The sequence below is a fragment of the Antennarius striatus genome, chromosome 18 (assembly GCF_040054535.1).
Source record: "Antennarius striatus isolate MH-2024 chromosome 18, ASM4005453v1, whole genome shotgun sequence".
NCBI classification, from domain to species: Eukaryota; Metazoa; Chordata; class Actinopteri; order Lophiiformes; family Antennariidae; genus Antennarius; species Antennarius striatus.
In genome coordinates this window covers 6,599,055-6,618,559 of record NC_090793.1, presented here as the reverse complement: position 1 = coordinate 6,618,559, position 19,505 = coordinate 6,599,055, and the positions used below count along the sequence as shown (strand labels likewise).

Sequence of the window (19,505 nt, the reverse complement as noted above, 5' to 3'; positions counted from 1 at the left end):
ATGTACATCAGTGGAGAGGTCAAGACCAATCCACATGTAGTTATATCATAATATCAAAGAAACACGTTTTATTTTTTGCAAACCTTAAAACAATGAGTTTCTAATCAGTATAGTGTATTCACAGTGAGTTACTCATTCTACAGAAGGATTATTAGTACAGTGAGAATGTGGGTGGGAGAAAATGAGAGTGGATGCAGCATTGATTGCAAATGCCCCGCTGAACAACCCAAAGACCATTCACTTCTATTCTTATGCTGGTGGTGCCCTTTCCACTGCTATCTCTTTTCAGAAAATGCATCCCAGCTGACCCATCCTTTCTGACAGCCCTTCAATATGCCCACAGGACAACAAGCATTTCTACAAATGCAATCAGTGGAGGATGCTGCCGTGTAAAACACACAGGCACTTCTTCATTTCTTCATTGCGTATTAGATGTACTGTTATACTGAGGGCACAGGAAAAATAAGAAAAAAGAAAAAAAAAGCATACTGAGAGATCTCCACAGATGGTAATGCTAAATTATTCAAGACAGAACAACAAGGCAAATTAATGAATGAATAAATGAATAAAAGAAAGAAAGGAAAGCAACAATACTTCTCGCTTACCGGTGAGTGTGGTCTTTGTGGTGGCTCCCTCATTACGGGGTACGATCACTTTATCATACTGGTCTCCGGCTAAAGTGCTGTACACCACCTGGTACCCCTCCACCTCCATATAAAAAACGTATTTAGATGTTAACATCATAAACTGACAAAGACACAAGTGATCTTTCAGCAAAACAGAAGAAAATACAAGATAAATTGAACAAATTGTGAAATACACTTTTCAGTACCCAAGGATAATATCTGACTCAAAGTCAACAGTTTGCAGAATTATTTGTATGAATAAATTCGTATTTAAAGAAGACTCAGAAGGATTCAGAAGACTGATCGTGGTTTTTTTGTGAGCCTTTGCAATATTGTAGTGACTACTATGTTTTGATGCATGCTGGGTAACATATTCAGTGAAAAATTTCACCCAGGAAATTTGTTTGTTGCTTTCCCTTTATTAGCATTTATCCAACTTGTGAAATCCAGACTCAAATGGGTGTGATGATACTATCTGTATTCAGCAAGAAATGCGAAGAAATAAAAACTTGCTTTTGTGCAAGTATGAATATTGCAGAATATTGAGGACAATGTAGAGGTAATTCACAAAAACAAAAAAAGTGGTATTGTAGTTAACAATATTTATTACATTGCACCATTTTGTATTCTACTAAACCTTTTAATAAAAAAGAAATACAATTATTTCAGTAAATTTTAAACTATCACTATAAAAATATAAATCTGATATTTAGTTAATGATACTTCATTATGGTATCCTATCCATTACAAACTATCAATGGCTTACAAAAAAATCATTAAAATGATTTTATTCTAGTTACCTCAGCCTCACTGTTATCCCATTCAAGCTCCAGGGTGGTGGAGGTCTTTGACACGAGTCGCAGGTTCTTGGGGGCATCGATCTCTGAGAAGAACGATAGAGCTGACAATGTTGGGGACACTGAGACCAATTCTCAGGGATAATGAACAATTAAAAATGATCGAAAGTAGATACAGCTGGTGTCCAATTTCTTGTTTATCGATATTCTTTCCCTATCAGTCTGGCATCATTTATGTCTTCTCAGCAATATTAAGCTCAGAATTTTTGACAACATAAGCAAATACTTAGCTTTAGGTGTAGCTGAAGCTGCTATCAATTTAATGAGAGTTGTTGTTTGCTTGCAAAACAAATTAAAATAATGTCTTCGCTAATTATTTACTTTCCAACCCTAAACCAGACGAGAAAATTACGATAAGCAGATGTTCACACCCACTTTCAATCGGCGTAAACAATATAACATACAGTACGCCATATGTCATTGACTTTTATCCTCAAAGGCACACAATCACAAACACCACTAAAAACACATCTGCTTGGTATCAGACCTCACCAGTAGTAAATTCAGTGGAAACAGATCCACTTTCATTTCCTTTCCTCACACCACTGACAGACACCTCGTACCGCAAGCCAGGACGCAGAACCTGTGAGGAATTAAACAATGTGTTTGATCCATTTTGGGAGATGTTTGCCCTACTTTATTTAATCTGCAGATTCAGAAAAGAGGTAGACTGTGAAATTAGATCATTTAACATGGATGAACCACACACAAACACATGTGAGTACAATGCAATAACTCCAAAGACATTTCTTAATCCAACGATAAATGGTTTAAACAGTGAGAAGCTGGTTTTGTCCCAGATAGCAGATGAGTCTGCATCACATGTCTCTATGATCACATTCATGATTCCACGGAATGATTAATTGTACATAATTACACAAAAAAATATACCACAACACTTACCTGCAGGGAGTACTGACTGAGTGAGGGCTGCAGGCGGAAGGTGGTCCGCGGGCCTTCTCCTCCCACCAAACCGTAACGCAGCACAATCTGATCAATCTTTGCTTTTGGTGGCGCCCACTCCACAAATGCTACGGTGTCTGACACATCACGCACAATCAGCTGTGTGGGGCCATCAATCACTAAAAAAACAATAACCATGATCATTGAAAGACTGTTACTGTTGTTACACTCAGAGCAGCCTTTAGGGAATGGTCATTTTGTCATTGGCTCTACAGAATGTATTGCAGCACTACTTTTGGATCTTCACATTGTTTGATATTCATTTTTACAATATAACACCAAGGCGGCTCAATGATGTAGTGGGTGGCACTGTCGTCTCATAGCAAGACGGTTCTGGGTTTGAGTCCCGCTCCGTGTGGAGTTTGTATATTTTCCCTGTGTCTGCGTGGGTTCTCTCCGGCTTTCTCACACCTCCATAAAAATGCACCTAAAGTGAATTGATCAATTAAAATTGCCCATAGGTGTGAGTATGTGCGTGAGTGGTTGTCTGTCTTTTATGTAGCTCTGCAGTGCACTGGTTTCGTGCTCAGAGTGTCCCCGACCTCTCGCCCACAAGTCAGCTAGGTTAGGCTCCATTAATCTCCACAACCCATTAAGAGCAGAACAAACAATAGACGATGAATGAATAAATGAATATAACACCTGCTATTCGGTTAGATCCCAAAACGTAACTCTGGATAACTGGCTCTTATAGGGTAACACAAATACATATTAATTATCAATAACAGAATAATGATGATTTCTTCAAATCATTATTTGACCAATAAAATGGAGGCAACTGATTTGCTGTGGCAACCCCTGAAGGGAAAAGCAAAAGGAGAAGGATTATTTGACCAATAGAAGAATGAAGTGTCAATGACTTTTTTAAACGGTCTTGATGGTGTCATGACATTATATACTGTATTTTGGCAATCCAAAATTTAGACTAAATACTACAACACTAAAACCACAAGACATTAGGAGTTGTTATGACACATGACACTGCCTCAGTCTCACTTCTTTTCCATGAATATCTTATATTTATGGGGGGGGGGGGGGACAAGCATAGAAGACAGGAAATTGAAGGCCTGAAAATCCCGCCCCCACTTCAGTGTCTGGAGCTAAACATTAAACCTTAACCTTTACACTGAAATTCTGTTTGGCCTATCTGCCACTCTCTCTCTCTGTCGCTCTTCCTTGCCCTGTCTCTGTCCCCATTGTATTACCTTTCCTACCCAACCAGTCAAGGCGGATTAATGCCCTCAAGAGTCTGGGTCCTGTCCAGAATTTCTTCCTCAGTGAGGGAGTTTTTCCCTGACACTGTAGCTTATGCTTGCTCTGTTGGGTTTCTCTGTCTGTTAAAGCGAAATGTCTGCTGATGTGATTACGCGCTATACAAATAAAAGTTTGAACGATTGATTGATTGATTGATCGAATCGAGCGATCGATGGAAGCAGAAAACGTTTAAAACATTAAATGTTTTCTGCCTCCATCATTTTCTCACTGCAATCAGTACTACAAAAATGCAAATTGGAGCGGCAGTCGCTCAGTGGCAGAGCAGATATCTTGAAGACCAGACATTGCCCAGCCATCGGCAGTTCAATTCCCGCTCCTGCCAAGACATCCTCCGCTGTGTGAGCTTAAGGGTAGGAGGTGTCAGCTCACCTCACAGGCACTGCTGAGGCGCCCTTGAGCAAGGCACCCCCCCCCACAAGCTGCTCATTTGGTGCAATACGTCACTCGACCCTTCACTCTGCCTCCCCCTATATATATATATATATATATATATATATATATATATATATCCTAATTGCATGCCTACATACAACATATATACATGTCTAACTGTATTTGGAGAGTGTAAAGAGAACTTCCCTTTTCAGGATATATAAAGTATGATTTTTCTTCTTTTTTTACAAGTAAGATAGCTCACTATTTAACTGCTTCCATCACAGCTCATAAAAACCTGTACATGATGATTTTTATTTCATTTCAGATGGGGGATTGAGGTGGTGAGTGGTGGGAGAGTGTGTGTGTGTGTGTGGGGTGGGTGGGGGTGTGTGGGGGGGGTCATGTGGGAAATGCCTGTGGGCAGAATTGAATAATTGTCTCAGCTTATGTGTCTTGCATTCTAGCCACTGTGGTATCTCGAACCCATTAAATCATGTTTAACCACTTGCTCGGTTTGGGAAGTGAGGTCTTAACTCGAAGTATGATTTTATAGGAAAAAGCAATCCTTATCATTTGACTCACAGAAGTTAAGTTAAAAATTGGCCTATAATCTTGTTTTACTTGATGATATTCTTAAGGCATATAAAGGTTGAGCTTCAATTAAAAGAAAGATTTACACTCTGGATATGTCCCTAAATTGAACATATCAGACCCGACAGTAGGCTCCATATAGGATGGACATCATTAGCCTTTTTCAAAGTTTCTCTTTGCTGTTGTAACATTCCACTGAGGAAATCCATATCAAAATATTTGACAGAAGACACTTGCAATCAAGTCCGAATTTTTTCCTATCACCTGGATGATACACTCATCCAGGTGATAGGTAACTTTGCTCAATTAATATGGTTCCAATTCACGGCAAAAGCTATCCCACATTCTAAAAAAGCAGCTAAAAAACACACTTTTTATTTTGCACATAAGTGGCAAAGACTAAAACATGTTGCAATGTAATGTAGTAATTTTCCCTCACTGCATCTGGGAGGATTTTTAATTCTAACCTTTGGACATATAATCTAACTGGGTCATGTTCATAACTCCAGTATGGAAGTAGATGCAAAGTTGTGGCAATAAAACTGGCAATGTCCACTGTGGCAATTGAAAGAAGTCCTCAAGCTGAAGTAGACCTTTTGGGCTTGATTGACCCTAATTTCTATTAAAGTAGCAGAAATACCCCCAAAAGGTAAAGGGGCTGCAGCTGAAGGGGTTACAAAAACTTGTCTATAGAGAAACCTTTGTAATCATGGAGTCAAGATATAGACATGGCTTGACTTCGAGTGTGTTTAGTAGGTCATACTGAATATATTGATGAGCAGTGGAAAAGCCCTGTAAGCAACTGATTGAATCAGTCGTATATTTTCAGTGTTGTGTAGAGGGATTGTGTGGCTGCCCCACAGCAATATGGTGTAGATCTTAGCTGAATTTTGTGAAGGTGCTGGGCAGTGCCCATTTGATGTACCTGTCAATTTATTTGTTTCAAAATGTTACTTTGGGTAGTGAAACAATAAAAATTCATCAAAGCTACAAAGAATGCTCCTTTGTAAGATGGTTGGACTCACTCTTCCAGATAAGGTAAGGAGCTCACTCTCTGCACGTTTGAATAGAAAGGAGCCAGCTAAATTGGTTTACTTAGGATGCCTCCAGGGCTCTTTCTTTGCAGGTCATGTCCAAAGCACCCTGGAGGGCAACTCCAGGCTAAAACCCAGAAACTTTGGGAATGCCTCAGGGTCTTCAGGATGAATTGAAAAAAATTCTGGGAAGAGTGAAGTGGTTGGAAAACAGTAATTCACCAAAGCATTTGCATTGCACATTTTCATTGTTAAAGTATCAATGTAAATATGAAGGAATTCCAGGAAAGGTAGTAGGGTGTTTATTCATTCGTTTATTCATTTTCCGTACTGCTTTTTCCACTTGCGTGGGTCACAGAGGGTTGCTGGAGCCCATCCGAGCGGACTTACGGACATATTGCCAATGCATCATGGAACCACACGAAAGTTGAACGAGCACTCACGCACACACTCATACCTGCAGACAATTTGGAACCAGTCAATTCACCTAAGCTGCCTTTTTTTGGAGGTGGGAGGAAACCAGAAAACCTGGAGAAAACCCACGCAGACACGGGAAGAACATACAAACCTCAGGACAAAAACCTAGAACCGTCTTGTTGTGAGGCGACAGGGCTACCCACTGTGCCACTGTGCCTTCCATGGGGTGTTAAAGATAGTGATAATTGTCACACTTTTAATTAAATCGTTCACAACTACTTTCCAGAAAACCTATGGTGTTTGCTTTAACTTGTCTTGAAATATGCTTGTGTTGATGCTTAACTGGCATCAATGTAAAATTTCCAAGAACTTATTTGAATAGTTATCCAATTATGTGTGGAAAAAGTGATGAACTATCATGTTACAATAATTACTTCAATTTACATGTGTTAAAATGGATGTTAAATTCCTTGCCGCTATCAAAATATTTATTGTCAACTCATGTCTGTATGAGTAACCAATGTAAATGATATACATATTTTATGCACTAAGCGACTGTCTTGTTCTTTGAAGGGGTTCCTTTTAGCTTGAGGTTTAAATAAGCTCCAAACTCAGGTTTGAAATACTGCATAGTACATAGTACAATTTGTATGAGAAAATGGCCCTTGGCTATCCTTCAAGTAAACATCCAGAGAAAGATAGTTACTGAGAGCACATTCTCACATTTTCTCTTCATATTTTTCTGGGACTTCTGATGAAACAAGCCCCCCATCTGCCTGTCTCTGAGGTAAGATAAATATTTCTTGCGATTTATAGAGTAATTTCAAATTTGTCTTTTCTTTTTTCCTTATCTGATAAGGTGTCCCACAGTGGGCCGCCATGAAAAATTAATGGATGACATGAGTTATTAATTGATACTTAATTGCAGTCCATGGAATGAACAAATACTTGAAAATAAAATTAATGCCGTTTTGACTGCAGCCATAAAGTGTGAATTGTTATTCTCAATTGAAGTGTGTGTGAAACTTTTGAAAGTGCTAGAAATAGAACAATACAGTAATAAAATGCACACTCAAGCATCAATTTCACCTCATCGCGGATTTTTATTAGGTAGTCACGTGATACCATACGTGCATTATATTGGCTAACGGCATCCGGAAGTGCGCTGCGTTTTGTGAGTCTCAGAATGCAGCGCACTTCCATGAGACACAAAAGTGCTTTAAACAGTCGATAGGAGTGTGAGAAAAGGTAATACAGATACAATGTGGTTTAATATTAGTATGGGGAGGGTTCATAAATGTTTAAGTTAATAATAATAGGATCGTTTTTTGCTATATTGCGGAATTCATTATTCACATGTGGTTCCTAGAACACTGTAATGAGGAAACACTGTATACCAAGTTTGGTACTTCAACAAGAAATAATTTGATTACTTTGGAGCAAGGGCAGTTGTGAAAGTGTGGGTAACGTGGCAAGTTGGGGCAACGTGGCAAGATACTGATAAACTCAAAACCAGCTACAGTAAACATGCCCCTCAAATCAGAGTCACACTGCAAGTTATTTCAAGTTGGATGTTTTGTTTTTTTTCTTTTTTAAATTTAGTTTTTCTTCGGACATGTTATTACAAAAGACGTCACACCTTGCGACATCAACAGCAACATCAGAAAAAAAGGGGCTCACGGGTAGAAGCCATTAGGCTTGTGAAATTCCCATTCCCCAGAATCAACAAACACCTCTCTATTTACAATATGCAACTCAGACATGAAATGCTTTTAACCACTTCATACATTCAATTTTGACAGACTTTCATACTCTTATCCACTTCCAGATATTCGCCTATGTCCCGTATACAACCGAGAGCATGACCATGTTTACATTCTTCCTAGGACTAACAAGGTTTGATAACATTATAGATAGTCAAAACAAGAAGTTGACCTTTCCAGTGTTCTCCACAAGAATATAATGATCATGTTAATCTCCCTCAGCAGTCAGTGTTTATCCAAAAATTAACTAGTTTGTCACAGACACTTTAAAAATTTCAGCATATCGGCATACTGTTTAAAATCTCAAACTTAATATCCAAGCATAAATCCATGTCTTTGTTTTCAGTAATCTGTATTTCTGACATTGATGATGTTGAATGGTTTTTCAACTGTTCTATGTAATTCTTGATGTTTCCAAAATTGGTGTAGTGTGCCCACTATTGAAGTGATTCTGTTGTTCAGATCTTTGGTGTATTAACAACTTGCCCATCTGTATTGCTTGTACTTCACCAACTTCTCTGCATTCCTGATCATCATTGTTTTCATCTGCTCCGGAGAAAGCCCCTTTGTTTTGATGACCACTTTCATGATGCCATCCATTTTTAATGCCTTACAACAAAAAGCCTCCTGATGCAAAATACAGTGAAAAGTTTAAAAATCACAACCTCCTGCACTTTCTGTCTGAACTTTGTCACAACACCTGCTTTTCTCCCAACCATTGAGGGTGCACCATCTGTAGCTGTGCTGACTAGTCCACTTCGAGCCTACCCAGTGCATCAATGAGTGTGGTAAATATTTTAGCTGTTGGCACCAACTCCACGAAGACTTTGGTGAAAGTGTCATCAACTTTATGGATTAAAATTGCTAGTTGCACAACATCAGTAATATCAATGCTTTTGTCAACCAAAAACAAAAAATAAATTAATTAATTTACTCTGCACTTCAATTGGCTGTCCGAATCCACCGAAAGATCAGAAATGTTTTCAACAAGATATTCAGAAATATCTTCTTGTCAGGAAGATATTTGTAAAAGCCCAGCACACAACTTCCGTAGCCTTCAGCATGCACATTTTTTGAAATTCTCCCTCAGTTTTGAAGCCACTATAGTTTCATTAGCTACAATGTAAATGGCTTTCACTGCAGCATCACCAATTTCTCAGCTACGAGCAAACACAGAACGCTGTTTCTTCAGAACCGCCAATAATTAACTAATCTAGTTCATGAAAATTGTCATATTTGTCGACATGAAGAGTCTCATAGTGGCGACAAAGGTTATGTTTTTTCAACGCTGAAACATGCTGTGAACACACCAAACACACAGCTTTCCCATTCATTTCCATGAATAAATGGGAGGATGACCGTTTTCCTTGAAAAACTCTGCAGTCTGCATCCACTTCTCTCATTTCTGACAGAGACATTTTGAGGCAAAGAGGGTGCCAACGCACGTAATATTCAAATTGGTCAGACAGAATGACAAGCTAGCTCTGGACTGGATGTCGCCTACTTGTCCAGCCCCAGTATAGTTTGCTTGTTTAACAGAATTGCTAGCACCCACTGGACACATTTGGAAATTCTTAGCAAAAAGTCAGCAAGGGGTGTCAAACATACAGGCAAGGGGTGCTTGAAGTTGAAAAGTTAACGGGATCATTCCCACAGGCGTACAATATGTTTGACACCCCTGACCTAACCCTAAGAATTATCCTTACATTTACCAATAATACATACATGTTGTGACAATAGCAGTCACTGGCTGGCTTCGGCCTTGGTCCCTCAGTGCCACCAGGTTAACAGTATACTCCTCCCCTGGCCTCAAACCAGTCTGCACAAAGGAAGTGATAGTGCTAGGCAGCTGCGCAGTCATGCCTCCATCATTATCCTTGGGAAACACAGAGAAATATGAAGATAAATGATCTGATGAGATGAAAATAGACTAAAATCACATGTTGTTTTACATACAATCTTATTTACTCTGTGGTTTAAACTTTTACTCTCAATGGAGCTAACTGATCAGGCAATACCATGAAAACAGCCATGCCTCCAGTTACATCTGTGCAGTAGATTTTATGTACTACATTTTTTGTCTTTACTAACTTTTCTTCAGACTTATTCTTTTGGATGGTATAGCAACATTAAATTCTCAAATAGGGTAACTTTGCAGAAATGAGCATGCATGCTACATATATATTTTCTTGGGCTATGTTCTGCAGTGGCAGCACTCTGCACATTTCCAAAGACCTGCCAGTTATTCATACAGAGCTGCTGCTATTCCCAGCTGTTCTCAGAGAGCGAATGTTGCACATGCACGTCCTGCCGACAGACAGATGTTGCACCTGCTTTAAGAGCCCCAAAAGCCTCCGGAATAAGCAGAATATCTAACAGTTTGCTACTTTGTGAAATTAAAACTATAATTAGGAATGTAGTCAATTCAATCAGTTCAACTGAATTATAGAGTAGGAAGTAACACAAAACAACAGCAGCAACTGTGTTCAATATCAATGATAGCTCAGTGAAATGAAAATTTTAATTCATTCATTCATGTTATGTGCCACTTATCCTGTTTAGGGTTAGGATTGGGGTGGAGTAAGGCTATCCAATCTTACATTGGGCAGGAGCTGAATATACCTTCGACATACTGCCACTTTGAAGGTAATGTTGACATACAAAATTAATCATTCAAGTACAGTACATCACATGTACATCTCCTGCATCTGTTTGCTCAAAATTACTCATCTTTTCTTGCCATAAAATAATGTTTTGGTACTTTTATCACTTAACGTTTATGGAGGTCACCTTTATCTATTTGGTTAATTTAGGTTTTCAGGTATTAAAATCTGTCCTTTAAGACTGCATGTCCTTTTTAAAAGAAAAAAAAAAGAAGTGGACAGAAAAACATTGATATTCCAAAACAGCATTTCAGTGTGATTTTTTCAGTTTTCTTAATGGGTTTCTTGTCTGTTTCATATTCTTACATCGGTCTATCTGACGTGTGTAGTATGCACCATTGGATAGACCAAAGCGCCATCTTTTCTATTTGTTATTGTTTTTTTGGAATGAAACTAGCTTTTCATTTCAAGAAAGTAGACAATGATGCAAAGAAACAACCTGTAAGGGGTAAAACATACAAATGTAGGGGAAAAGTCAGAAGATGTTTGAAGAATAAATACATAAATGCATGTACCTGATACTCCAACCTAAGACAGAATTGTACTGTATCAGTTCCCTCCTCTCCAAAATTCAAATAAAAAACAAACAAATTTTCTCTATCCTTTTCTTGGATTAAAAAGGACTGAAAATTAAGTCCACACATCTGACTTTCAAGCAATACTGCAATAATAATTAGATTTTCATTTGCAATCCCTTTTTCTTGTCATCCTTCATGCTACATAGACAATGCTGGAAACCTCTATGTTAAAAGCTGGTAACACTTAACATAGTACAAATTATTTTATATAAAATGGCAGCAGTGACAGCTGTTGCAAGTGAGATCTGTGGATTATCAAGAGTATAAATAAATACCTTTTAATTAAATATTTTAAAGCCATTTTTAAAAGTTGTTTAATGTAGCCGCAAGAGGGCACAAGCCAGTGTCTTATTGGGCCGGTCCCAAGCCCGGATAAATACAGTACAGAGAATTGTGTCAGGAAGGGCATCCGACGTAAATTTTTTGCTAAATCAAACATGCAAATAAAATCTATGACTTCCATACTGGATCGGTCGAGGCACTGGTTAACAACAATGTTGTTTGCAGATCACATCGTGATCTGTAGTGAAAGCAGGTAACAGGTGAAGGAGAAATTAGAGAGGTGGAGGTTTGTCCTGGAAAGGAGAGGAATGAAGGTTAGCCGCAGTAAGACAGAGTACATGTGTGTGAATGAGAGGGACACCAGTGAAAGAGTGAGGTTACAGGGAGAAGAGATCAAGAAAGTGGATGATTTTAAGTACTTAGGGACAACAGTCCAGAGCAATGGAGAGTGTGGAAAAGAGGTGAAGAAGTGTGTACAGGCAGGATAGAACGGGTGGAGAAAAGTGTCAGGTGTGATGTGTGATAGAAGAGTTTCAGCTAAAATGAAAGGAAAGGTGTACAAAACTGTGGTGAGACCAGCGATGTTGTTTGGTCTAGAGACAGTGTCACTGAAGAAAAGACAGGAGGCAGAGCTGGAGGTAGCAGAGATGAAGATGCTGAGTATCTCTTTGGGAGTGACCAGAATGGATAGGATCAGGAATGAGTACATCAGAGGGACAGCACATGTTAGAGGTTTTGGAGATAAAGTCAGAGAGGCCAGACTGAGATGGTTTGGACATGTCCAGAGGAGAGATAGTGAATATATTGGTAGACGGATGCTGAGTTTTGAACTGCCAGGCAGGAGGCCTAGAGGAAGACCAAAGAGGAGGTTTATGGATCTAGAGAAAGAGGACATGAAGGTAGTTGGTGTTAGAGAAGAGGATGCAGAAGACAGATGGAGGCAACTGATTTCCTCTGGTGACCCTTGAAGGGAAAAGCCAAAAGGGAAAAGAAAAATGTTTAAAAGTTGTTTGCAGCAAACACTTAATATTAAATTCTGCTGTGTATTGATGGTGACAAATCTCAGAAGGAGGCCTCTCAGAGCCACAGATGAATCAATGATACATTCTGAAGCTGTATTGATCCTATATACAGTTTAATATAGATATATCAAGAGCTCTTTGAAATGTGATTGATTTTTCTATCATATGCATGCCTGGTTTGTTACACTAGATTGTACCTCAGTGGCTCAAGTAAGAAAGATAAATTATTTTTTAGTCGCTTCTGGAACTGCCTGGTATCGTCTCTTTTACCCAGGATGACAGAGGGAGTCAAAAAATGCTATTTTGAATGGTGTTATAGCCAAAGGACTGACTTAACATCAATTCTTTAAGCAGCCAGTTCGACATTCAAAATTTTAATCTTTCATTCCAAGTTTAACGTTCTTGTACCGATCGCTACAACTCCTCGTAAACGCCATGAGCCTATTTCTTCTACAAGTTGTAAAACCTGAAAATTTAATAATGGTATTGGTGAAAACCTAAAGGCCAAAATAGCCTTTGGTTGCAATTTTGGCTGACTATATTAAAGTTACGACACAAAAAAGATGACAACCTGATTTAATTTAATTCCTGCCTTGCTGATTGTAAGGTGTTATTTTCGGTGTGATGTCCAAACTTAGGCAGTGTTGTTACCGGTATGAAAAACCCCCCAAAAGTTTTGAGTTCTTTGATGTGTTTGGGGGGAAATTTTTGTCTATAGTTACACATCATTGTACATGCTTTTGATAATAAAATACATAAATAAATGTGATTACTTTTCATGAAACATGTCCTCCCTAAATGGCACGTTTTCGAAAATGCTCAGAAAAGGACAAACTGTTTACAGTATTATAATAACCACAGAGCAGGGCATTATAAATCCAGTGGCTGATAATAATGCCAGTAATCACAGTCAACTGGAATTTCAAATCCTGCTCTGAAAAAGGACTTTAATCTGATATGTAATAATGAAATCTAATCAAATAAAAAACAATTAAAATGATATGACTGCAGCTGATGTAGTTTGTGATGAAGATTCAATTTGTCTTACAGACAAGGGTTATGACAAAAATGAATTTCTTACTCTCAATACAGGTAAAATAAATTTCAAAGAGGGATTACAAGAGCACACCTTTAATGACTGTGTATGTTCTCGTTCATCCAGGTCATGGTTATCCAAAGTTGTTTCAATCAATCCACTGTAGTCTAGTGGGTTGATTTAAACAACTTTGAGCACACTTTCATGTATGAAGAATGCCACAGATTTCATCGTGTCTCCAGACTAATGACAATTTGATGACTTTCACACAAATCACAATGCTGAGAATACGGTAACCCATAGTCATTATGCCGTCATGTGTGTTTTTTGTGATTACATTGCAGCTCATATTTTAATATGTTTTTTTTTATAAAGTATACTGATTTAGTGGCGACTAGATTAGATTAGATTAGATTAGATTAGATTAGATATACTTTAATGATCCCTAACTGGGAAATTCATGGCACACCATTTCATTGGTATGCCAGATACATATTGCGGCTGTTTCCAACAGTCTTAATGTCAGGTCCCGAAGCTCATGCTCCTAACCTCTGTGTTTGTTTTCCAGAGTATTGAATTTTCTGTTTGTTATAGGCAGAGCTTTCATGCCTCCTTCCATTGCCAGATTGTCAAAATACACAATCCCCATTGCTGAATTAAATCCAAATGGGGGCAGAACTGCTAAATCATAATATGATTTCCCCTGTGGTAAAAGGGAGGACAGGAAAAGCAACAAAAGAGTGAGGGAAGAATATATTGAGAAGGGGATAGTATGGAAAAGAAAAGTGAAGGAGAAAGATAGGGAAGGAAGGTGCTTTGGGATTGAAGGGAAAAGACTGAAGATCATGACCGAAAGGTGGTGGAAGAAAAGTTAAGAACCCAGATAATATAGGAGGCTAGGGAGTGATGTGAAAAGGGCATGAGGAGACAAGGTGGAGAGACATCAAGAGTTGGATGAAGGGGCTGAAAGCAACAAAATGCATTAAGAAGGGCACTGTTTTTGGTTCAAATACACTCTATACATGAAACACAAAGAAAGCATTTGAACATCAGATTCAGAACTTGTCTGGTTAAACCAAAGGGTAACTTCCCATGAGATCACTTTAAATGAGAAAGACAATTACTGTGAGATGGCATGAAATTAAATTGTCAAGAGTACTTTAATTTATGGTGGGAAATAGATAGAAAAATGTTTTTCTTTGAACCTGGTACTCCTATAGTTTTAGGGTTAGTCTGGCAAAAAGGTTTAATGGCTCATTCATTTAATATCCAGTAAGTGTCTGACATCCGCATGTCTAATTTCATGAGCATCAACTTGAACAAAACCCCAAGAAAGCACAAAGTCATTTTTATTTTTGTTTCCATGGAGGAATTCAAAGTGATACAAAGGCTGCAATGCAGTGATCTGACAATATACATTTTCAATTGAGAATAGTTTGTTAAATCAGAAAGCAAGATGAAGCCTTGAAGGCTAAGGCAGACCAAAGGTTCACACAATGTTACCTTAGGAATGAAGCTGATCTCCCACCCATCAAAGGAATAGTAAAAAGGTTTCCACTGGATTTCCACCGATGTCTCTGTGATGGATTTGAAGACTAACCCATCTGGATTGGAGAGATCTAGAAAAGTAACCATAGACATATTATTACTAATGCCGAAGATGTCCACAGCTGGACATTTATCGTTTTTTTCTTTTTTTATTCTGCTGTCACCATCTTAAATAATGCCATTTATTCTGATTATAATGGGTTGTGTACTAAATCTGCATTAAAAAACCAAAAAACCAAAAAAAAACAAAAAACATTAATCAAAAGCTGACGAGTTTGTTAAAAATACGGTGAAACTTACTGCATAAGACAAATAACACTCTTTTTTCTGCTTGGGGTGATTTTTACAGTATTGAGATGTCTGTGTCCTCATAAATCTTTCAAGATAATCAAATACTAGGCTTCATAATTAAGTTTAGCAATGACGAGCTAACAAATCATTAAATAAATGAAATATGGTTGCATCAAGTTCAATTGCCTTACTTTAAAGGGGTCCTATTATGAAAATCACACTTTTTTAGGTCTCTACATATACATAGTGGTCCTCCCTAACCTGGCCAACTCCTAGAATCTGCTAAGCAAATGCTTCCTGCATCAATAGATATTTGAAGTTTTAGGAATTCATGGCCTGGACTGAATCAAAATGATTGGATTTTGCTAGAATGGCTATTTGTGACGTAAATTACGTCACAAATGGCGCTCTGTGATTTGACAGAGTGATTGACAATATTGATTGGTTGACATGCCAAAGGGCGCGGCAATCCCCGAGGGGGGAGTTCGTTCAGCCTACGGTAGCATTGTACGATAAGGTCGTAAATCAGAGCTACACACTGGAAGTTCCTCGTAAACTGTTGTACTCAGTTAACATTTGACTAACTAGTTAGGTCCACTTCACACTTCACATACCCCTTTATTCACCATTTTTATTCATCATATATGTGTATGTGTGTGTGTGTGTGTGTGTGAGTGTGTGTGTGTGTGTGTGTGTGTGTGTGTGTGTGTGTGTGTGTGTGTGTGTGTGTGTGTGTGTGTGAGTGTGTGTGTGTGTGTGTGTGTGTGTGTGTGTGTGTGTGTGCCCGAGGCTATCCCCGGCATCACAGCGAACACATAATCAGTTGCACATTAATTACTAATTTAGAACAATTGTCTGTTTTTTGGTGAAAGAAAGCAGATTTAGCTCTTCTAAGTCATCGAAGAGCTGCATGTATACACACACACACACGCGCTCGCGAGAATACCAGAGGAAAACGTGGTCTTGATGGTGAAATCTCACGTTTCATTAGTTTGCTTTAGCTTAGCTCTGGTGTTATCCACGATCTGCCATTGTCCATGACGATTTTCAGAAAACACAGCATTAACTATCAAAATACATCACTTTGAAGCGGGATGTAATTATTTCACTGGCCGGTCTAATCATGTTTATAGAATGATTCACGAGTCTTTGCTCAGCAAAGACTGGAGAACATGAGGAAGCAGGTCTAGGCTTAGCGCCGACAAATCAACAGTTATATCATGAAAAACAAGAGTGGAAAATACATGAAGAAATAGAGTGAAATCGGTAGCAGCAAAGTTAAATAATAATTTAAATAATAAATAATTACTGAAAGTTAAATAAGTTCCAGACTCTGGCAATCGATCGTTCTGTAATGCAGGTGCGTTCGAGTGGTGCAAGTGAACAAACGCACGTGAACACGCGGTGGAGGGCAGTGTTGATTGGTCAGCTCAGAGGGGAGAGGGAGATAGAGAAGGCTCAGATGGGGGGAGGATGGAGACAGGCAGCTGAGAGCTACGCCCCATCAAAATAGACCTTTAGAGAGTGGAATTGGATTTATCAATATTCAATCAAAGATATTGAGGACCATGGATCACTTTGGGAAGAGACATTTCAAATACAGTGTAGTTGGACATCTCGCAGCTGAATAACATGAATTAAAAAAAAAACATAATATGGGACCTTTAAATTCTGCAATTACTGAAAATTTATTTCATGAGAAAAACTGAAGATAATTTTACCCGCTATGCTGAAATAATGGAAACACATTACAGGTAAGCTTATAATGCGAAATGAATGAGATGAGTGTATTTGCTACTAAAAACATTTTTTTTTAAATTATGGAATAAAATGATGTGTTTCAGTCAATTCATGATGACTCGACTTCAACCAGGGAGTACATCATAGGTTGTTCATACTTGAGTGAGAGTGACAGTAAGCAGATGTTACAGAAAAGAAGAAAAAAAGTAGCGCGTAAGCAGGTGGTATTTTCACACTATTTACACTAACAGTAGGGAGGATTTCATCCAAAAGAAATGACAGAATTGGTTTTGTGTGTGTGTGGGCGTGTGTGTGGGTGTGTGTGTGTGTGTGTGTGAGTGCGTGCGTGCTTGCGTGCGTGCGTGTGTGTGTGTGTGTGAAGATTCTTGTACAGCATCAAATGAGACAGTGAATCCCTTTGTTTGAACTACTGGGTTTAGGTGTTTCATTTATATTCTGTTAGCCACAGGCCAAACATTGCTTCAATGGAATATCCTTCAAATTCCTATGACAACATTTGTCCAAACAGCCCAGAGGAGTGCACTTACAGGTTGAAACAGTGATGCTGGCAGGGACACTGATAGAGTTGTTGATGACAGCAAACACATTGACATTGTACTCTACGCCTGCCTCCAGACCTGAGATGGTGCAGGCGGTAGTGTTGCCAGGGATCCTCATCTCTAATTGGACACCTGACAGAGAGACATGTTAAAATGAAATACATTAATGCATGAATACACTTTTTGTACAGTATAGTGCATTAAGTCAAGACAACATTCTCATTTCAAAATAACAAGTGCAACTTTGCCCTTACCTCCTGCACTGCTTGGTGTATAGGTCACTAAGAAATCTGTCAGAACAGCTGAGCCGTCCCACTGCAAGTCAATAGTTCGATCAGTCACACCTTGTACCCTCAAGTTCATGGCCGGTGCCACTGACAAAAGAAAAAAATTAAGCAAAAATTATGCTTAAGAGTTCCCATGTTTTATAACGTAACATTACTTATCTTATTTCTTTGTGTATCACAATTTTTTGGTCTGACATTTATAAAATATGACAACAATATTATCTGCTACCCTAGTAGAAAACTGCAAGATTGCACTTGCCTGATGTTGAAATGACTGACACATTCCCTCATTCATTCATTGTCTACCACTTGTTCCACTTATGGCAGATCACAGGGATCGCTGGAACATAACCCTGCTGAATTTCAGGCGAGAGGGGGGATACCCTGAGCATGACGCCAGCGCACTACAGATCCACATGAAAGAAAGACAGACAACCACTCACGTACACACTTACACCTATGGGCAATTTGGACTGATCAATTCACCTAAACTGCATGTTTTTGGAGGTTTGAGGAAAGTAGATAACCCTACGCGGACATAGGAGAATGTACCAACTCTACACAGAGTGGGACTCGAACCTGGAACTGTTGCCGTGAGGCGACAGTGCTATCCACTGTGCCTCCCATGACCAGTACAATAATAATGAATAATTACGGTGTCTTTAACAGAAGGCTAACAAACTCATTTTTCTCTCTTTTGTGTTATAGTGCAGGTAATGATGCACTTCACTATATGTCTTGGGACATGCAATACAGTGGTATGAAAAAGTTTGAGCACCCCTGATAATTTTCTAGATTTTCCTTTATAAATTTCTGGATGTAATTTAAAGCGAGCTGACCATGTTGGCAACCATCAAGCTAACCAAACTGGAGAAGTGTTGTGAAGTCAAAAATAACCCACCAAAATCCAGACCCTCATTGGAAGCTATAGAAAGCATTTAGTGGCTGTTATTCCTGCAAAAACAGGCTCCACTAAATACTGGTGTTATTTTTGTGTTGGGTGCCCAAATTTATGGGCCTGCCTACTTTTGTTTAAATAATTATTGCACAGTTATTGTAAATCCTATAAACTCTGTTTCACTTCTCAAACACCGCTTATGATATATTTAACTGAAATTGTTGATCCAAACCACCAATGATTTATAAAGGAAAATCTGGAAAATGATCAGGAGTGCCCAAACTTTTTCATACCACTGTATTTCTTGCAACTAGCATTGAGCTACACAGAAGCAATTCACGTCTTTGCCAGGGTAAGAGTCAAACAGAACTTACATGACTTCTGGACATTCAATTTAATGGCAAAGATGTTAAGTAGATCAACACAAAATCATATTAAGAAATATTAGGAACGTTGGCAAAATGCTGCATAAATCCAACATAGCAGCAGACTTTTGGGAATAACTCAAAGTAGGTCAGAGATTTAACTTGCTCATCCTTAACATGAAAAACTTCCAATACAGCTAAAATATCGAAATGCCTTAACTCAAATGAATCACTGAAATGATTTTTGTTTTGTGATTACTACTAAGTCAAATTCCTAAGAAATGAATGTCATTGGCTAAAGATTTTAAAAAAAAATTTATATGCATTGTGTCAT

At 38.5% G+C, this 19,505-nt stretch overlaps 1 protein-coding gene across 2 annotated transcripts in view; it reads right to left on the bottom strand.

Annotated features, from left to right (window-relative positions):
• Positions 1 to 19,505, bottom strand: part of tnr (tenascin R (restrictin, janusin)) — a 227,360-nt gene that overhangs the window by 67,093 nt on the left and 140,762 nt on the right. Inside the window, exons 8-15 of one of the 2 annotated variants that reach the window (XM_068339849.1) lie at positions 17,876 to 17,995; positions 17,610 to 17,753; positions 14,986 to 15,101; positions 9,627 to 9,777; positions 2,387 to 2,565; positions 1,976 to 2,066; positions 1,427 to 1,527; positions 606 to 708 (exon numbers count right to left, since the gene is read on the bottom strand). In XM_068339849.1, the coding sequence (XP_068195950.1) occupies positions 606 to 708; positions 1,427 to 1,527; positions 1,976 to 2,066; positions 2,387 to 2,565; positions 9,627 to 9,777; positions 14,986 to 15,101; positions 17,610 to 17,753; positions 17,876 to 17,995 (1,005 nt within the window). The remainder of the gene's footprint in view (positions 1 to 605; positions 709 to 1,426; positions 1,528 to 1,975; positions 2,067 to 2,386; positions 2,566 to 9,626; positions 9,778 to 14,985; positions 15,102 to 17,609; positions 17,754 to 17,875; positions 17,996 to 19,505) is intronic. The other variant, XM_068339850.1, reaches the window with a different exon arrangement.